The sequence below is a fragment of the Oryzias melastigma genome, linkage group LG24, assembly GCF_002922805.2.
Source record: "Oryzias melastigma strain HK-1 linkage group LG24, ASM292280v2, whole genome shotgun sequence".
Taxonomy (NCBI): domain Eukaryota; kingdom Metazoa; phylum Chordata; class Actinopteri; order Beloniformes; family Adrianichthyidae; genus Oryzias; species Oryzias melastigma.
Window position 1 is genome coordinate 778,179 of NC_050535.1, and position 5,856 is coordinate 784,034.

The window sequence follows — 5,856 nt, forward strand, 5'->3', positions numbered from 1 at the left end:
TGTCATTTGGTTCTCCTCATGTCAGTTTGTTCTCCTCATGTCAGTTTGTTCTCCTCATGTCAGTTTGTTCTCCTCATGTCAGTTTGCTCTCCTTATGTTGGTTTGTCCTCTTCATTTTGTTTGGTTCTCCTCATGTCAGTTTGTTCTCCTCATGTCAGTTTGTTCTCCTCATGTTGGTTAGTTCTCCTCATGTGAGTTTGTTCTCCTCATGTCGGTTCTTCTCATGTCGTTTTGTTCTCCTCATGTTGTTTTTTCTCCTCATGTCGTTTTTTTCCACTCATGTAATTTGGTTCTCCTCATGTCGTTTTGTTCTTCTTATGTCGTTTTATTCTCCTCATGTTAGTTCTTCTCATGTCAGTTTGTTCTCCTCATGTCGTTTTGTTCTTCTTATGTCGTTTTATTCTCCTCATGTCGGTTGGTTCTCCTCATGTCAGTTTTTTCTCCTCATGTCGTTTTGTTCTCCTCATGTCGGTTTGTTCTCCTCATGTTAGTTCTTCTCATGTCAGTTTGTTCTCCTCGTGTCGTTTTGTTCTTCTCATGTCGTTTTGTTCTTTTCATGTCGTTTTGTTCTCCTCATGTTGGTTGGTTCTCCTCATGTCAGTTTGTTCTCCTCATGTCAGTTTGTTCTCCTCATGTCGTTTTGTTCTCCTCATGTGAGTTTGTTCTCCTCATGTCGGTTCTTCTCATGTCGTTTTTTTCTCCTCATGTCAGTTTGTTCTCCTTATGTTGGTTTGTCCTCTTCATGTTGTTTGGTTCTCCTCATGTCAATTTTTCTCCTCATGTCGGTTCTTTCTTCTCATGTTGTTGTTTTTTTTTTCTCATGTTCGTTGGTTTTCCTTAATCTGATGTGGCTGCATGATCTTGCAGGTGCCGGTGACCTGACTGGAGATCCATTTGGTTACGTCACCGGTGTGTTGGCGGTCATCATCCATGCTTCGTATCTGGTTCTGATCCAGAAGACCAGCCTGGACAGCGAGTACGGCCCCCTGACCGCGCAGTACGCCATCACCATCATGGCGTCTCCGGTAGGAAGCCATTCCTCTGTGTTGCCGGTGAACGGTCACATGGGGACGTCTGACCGTCTTCCTGTCTGCCGCAGGTGCTGCTGGTGTGCTCCGTCATCTCCATGGACGCCTTTAACATGTGGTCGTATGAAGGCTGGAAGGATCCTCCCATCCTGATCATCTTCATCCTCTGCATCTTCATCGGCTGCGCCATGAACTTCACCACGCTGCACTGCACCTACATCAACTCCGCCGTCACCACCAGCTTTGTGGGCGTGGTCAAAAGCATCGCTACCATCACGGTTGGCATGCTGGCGTTCAAGGACGTGGCTCCGACCCGGCTCTTCATCGGCGGCGTGGCGGTGAACACGGTGGGCTCCATCACCTACTGCGTGGTCAAATACTTTGAGAGCAAGAAGAAGAGCTTGTATGAGGATCTGGAGAAGGCGGGGAGTGATGCCCCGCCTCCTGGCGAGCCTTACAAAGAGAAGCCTCCTCTGAACGGAGATGGGCCGAACCCTGGGTCTGAACCAGAACCGCAAACTGCAGTGGGTTCAGGGGGGAGCGTGGTGGAGGAGGCGGAGACTCCTCATCTACCGAACGGAGAATTACAGACAGGAAACGTGGAGCAAGGAGACGCAGAAGGAGGTCTGAAACCGGTAGTCATGACAGAGAAGGAGGTCCTGGAGATGCAGCGGGAGCACATCCATAAGGAGAGCGCCGCCGCCAGCCAGCCGGTCGGCGACAGCTTGGCAGGAGTGTGGCGGTCCGTTAGAAACCTGCAGTTCTCAAAGAAGGAAACGTTGGTTGATAACATGGAGGTGGAGAGTCCTTAGAGCGCCGGACCGCAGGAAAGTTCAGAAACCAGACAGCGACAGACTGGACCTCGATTTGTAACCAATGCCTGATGGTCACGTTTGCTGCTGCCTCGGCGGGGAGCGTCCCGGCGCCTTCTGCAGGAGGATTTCTAGTTCTTTTGGGGGAACCGCGCGGACGCCGGCGCAGCATGATGCGGTCTGCAGTCACGAGGACGATCCAGATCGGGGTGAAAACGCCATCAGGGAGCTGTCTGCTTCATCTCTTTGTAACTGGCTGTGGGAATGTGAGACACTGTGTTTGCTCGGCTTTTTGTGTCCAAAAAAAAAACTGGAGATCAGCTTCAACTTCATCAGCATTTTTAATACTTGATGGAACTTTTGATTTTACGTTTGACCCGGTGGTGGAATGTAACTCTGTGAGTCCAAATGAGAGTGAGTTTGAATTTCTGGGCCTTCAACAGTTTGGAGGAAATGGATTTTTGTAAAAGAGGTGATTGATACGTCCTCTTCTCATATTCTGAACGGTTTCTGGTCCCACCTGGTTATGAGGAAAGAGAAAAAACATCATTTTATTTCTAAAATGTTCCACTCATCGTCAGAGTTTTACAGAATTCTGAAGTTCCAGGGAAACTGGTCACAAAATCAAAATAATTTGGATGTTTTCCTTGATGAGTCGAAGGGTTTCTTCACTGCTTGAAATGAAAACATCCTCGTCTGTTCTTCCATTGGTGTCAGAATCAGATCTCACACTGTGATACCGAACGGCATCCATGACAAATACTGACTGAATGCAAACGTGAATTAAATATTTGCCAGAATCCTGCGATGGTTGATGCTTTTGCTTTAGATCTCAGGCCGTCTGCAGATGTTTTCATGAATCAGCTCACTGCTGTCTGCTGTTTTCACCCCCGCCGCCTCCGGGCGGCTCGTTCTAATAACATCAGTCAAAGTCTGTCTGTTTGGAGGATCCAAGTGGGCCGCCGAGTGAAGCGAACGCCCCGAAGAATTACTCACAGCCGTCAGCTGGATTGGAGCCGCGTGTGGGCGGAGCTGTCAGAAGTCTGTCACTTTCGGTGGTCATTAAAAAAAAAAAAAATGAAATAAACAAACATTTCTCTCCTGCACTCAAAAGGCAAACTTTAGTGAGAAAACTAAGGCTGTGTATTGGAAAGAGTCTCATGATACGTCGCGATATCCGACTCACGATACGATATGTATCACGATACATCACATGACTGAACCTGAACAACTTCTAACTCTTTTTTTTAAGAGTATGACTTAAAATTTATTTTATTCATTTTTTTTAATGCGGTCTTTATCTTACCAGGAAATCCCATTGCAATTAGATCTCTTTTTCAAGGGGGACCTTAAAAAACCTGAAAAAAAAAACAAAAAAACTTTATTAATCCATTATAATAAAATGGTAATTTACCCATAAATCCATTCTGCATTTTCTTTTGGTAAATTAAATTTCGGTTCTTAAACAGAACGGTCAAAATCGTCTGATTTCCACAGTATAATATGTGTCAGTATATATTTTTTAAAAGTAAGACGCAGCAGGTTGCCCATTATTAATTAATAAAATATCGCCATGTCAGCATCTTAAATTGATACAAATATCACTAAATAAGTAATTGATTTTTTTCTCTAAACCCCTAATGAAACTGAATAAAAACCTGGAACTTCTTAGGATGCAACAAAATGGCCCAATGGTGTAAAATACAGTTTAGTTTTAAGGCAAGAATCTTTTGAATCTGCAGTAAATCAGATTTTTTAAACCAAATGTTGCATAAAAAGTTGAATAATTTTCAGCCTTCTTTATTTTATTTTGAAATTAAGTTAAAATATAATCTAAACTTTCTTTAAAACAGAAACATGGTAACTAAACAAATAATATGCGGGTTCTATTTTGGAAAGAAACGTCTAAAATATCTTTACCTAACAGATACATTAACAAAAACGGAAGCTCAGGTCTTCCACCAGAAACCTTGAGGTTCCAGCATCTCAGCTGTTCCTAGAACTCGACGTTCCTTCACTGAGATGTCAGACATCTTTCCAGGGATCTGCTGAAGCCACTCCTCCAGTTTGGGGGTTACTGACCTCACCTTCACCATCCAGATCTCCAGTTCTTCCCTGGTATACATCCAAATATCATCTGCATAATTTTGACCAGTCGAGTCAAAGATTCTGGTCCAACCAGTTAAAACCTGAAAGGATTTTTACTTCTTCATGCATCAAAGCTGTTCCTTAGAGCTACTGGAGGGACTTTTTCACACTTCAGAAGCAGAAATTTACCAGAATTACGATAAATCCTTGAAATCTGTCGTTTTTCCAAAGAGTTTTATCTGCTTCCTTTAGGGGGCGACTCGTCTGCCTCTATCGAACCTTCTCTGCATCCTCCTCCGATCTGGTCCTCTTCTAGAACTCTTTCCTGTGTCTCCAACCTCAGCCTCCTCTTGCTAACATCTTCCCTGAAACCGTCTCCTTCTGTTTCCAGAACATCTACTAGAATCTGTTCCTCCGATGGATTCATTCCTGATCTGTCCCAAATAGGACCTCAGCATCTTCATCTCTGCTTCCTGTCTCACCACAGTCTTCACCAGGTTCCTGTCCCGCCTCCACCTTCATCTCTGCTTCCTGTCTCACCACAGTCTTCACCAGGTTCCTGTCCCGCCTCCATCTTCATCTCTGCTTCCTGTCTCACCACAGTCTTCACCAGGTTCCTGTCCCGCCTCCACCTTCATCTCCTCTGTCAGAACTCCAGAACCTGTCAGCTCTCATCCCTGTCCTGAACATCTCCAACAGTTTTCTCTCCAGACTTCCTCTCATCCTTCCATCAGGATTCAAACATTCTGCTGCTCGTCTTTCTTCACCTCAGCAGGACATGGCTCCTCCCCCGTCCTCCGAACGTGTCCTCTTCACAGATAAAAACGCTTCCAGCTTGTTGAACTGTCCGGAGAAAAAGCTGTCAGCTCAGATATTGAACGGTATCGATCTTCTCCTCTCACACTCTACAAACTTAAATTAACGTTACAGCAGTTGTGAAGTCTCCCTGAGCAGCAGAAAGCAGACGGTGGTGTTTCTGGAGCAGATCTTCGATCTCTATGATAAATGTGGTTTGGAGAAGAATCTTTCTGCAGGTGAGAACAAACCCACTGAACTTTGAGGTGTTTGACTGAATTCAGGAGACATTAGAGAGAACAGAGATCATGGTTAAAATACGAGATTATTGTTTTAAATCAGCACAGAATCTTTTTAATCTGGAGTCACGATGGACTTCAGAGACTGATCTACATTTCTACATACGTAAACAGAGACAGGAAGAGGATGAATATGTCATGAAATAGATGAAAACAGCTTTTTTATTTACCAGAAAATTATTGTTCTTCATGTTTGCACTTTTTGGTCAAATTAAAACGACTGAATAAACACGGATTCAAAACCAGAATCTTCATCTGTCGACCTTCACAGTAGAGATTCATGTGCAGATGAAACACAAACGCCAGATTTGAAGGAATCATTTCTGATGACAGTGAAGCAGAACGGCAGGAACCTTTGAAAGCTCATCGGCTTTGTTTGTGAGAAAACATCTGTGATGGGAAAAAATAGAATTCATGATGAAAACTAACTTTAGGAGCTGCTACAAAAAAAAATGAACAACTAGAGAATAAAGTAGAATGGAGTAAACTAGACTAGAATACAGTAGAAACTGCATCAGTTCCTCAAATGCTTTAAAACAGATTTTAAACTGTCAGAAACTGAAAAAGTGGACTAAAAATGTGAACTCAAACTTGAAGAAGTTCTTCGTATTGTCGATCGACTCTGACCCTCAGACCCTCAGACCCTCTGACCGACTCCGACCGACTCCGACCCTCAGACCCTTAGACCCTCAGACCGACTCCGACCGACTCCGACCCTCAGACCCTTAGACCCTCAGACCGACTCCGACCGACTCTGTCGCTGCAGAAAAACTCCTTCTTCTGTCTGCAGATAATCGGCCAATTGAAGAAGAGGAGGAAGTCTGAAGGACAGAA

At 44.2% G+C, this 5,856-nt stretch overlaps 1 protein-coding gene across 1 annotated transcript in view; it reads left to right on the top strand.

Moving 5' to 3' along the window:
- Nucleotides 1-2,640, top strand: part of LOC112158012 (solute carrier family 35 member D3) — an 8,610-nt gene extending 5,970 nt beyond the window's left edge. Inside the window, exons 3-4 of the mRNA XM_024291169.2 lie at nucleotides 868-1,025; nucleotides 1,100-2,640. Coding sequence (XP_024146937.1) covers nucleotides 868-1,025; nucleotides 1,100-1,840 — 899 coding nt within the window. The 3' untranslated portion in view covers nucleotides 1,841-2,640. The remainder of the gene's footprint in view (nucleotides 1-867; nucleotides 1,026-1,099) is intronic.
- Nucleotides 2,641-5,856: the final 3,216 nt, after the last annotated feature.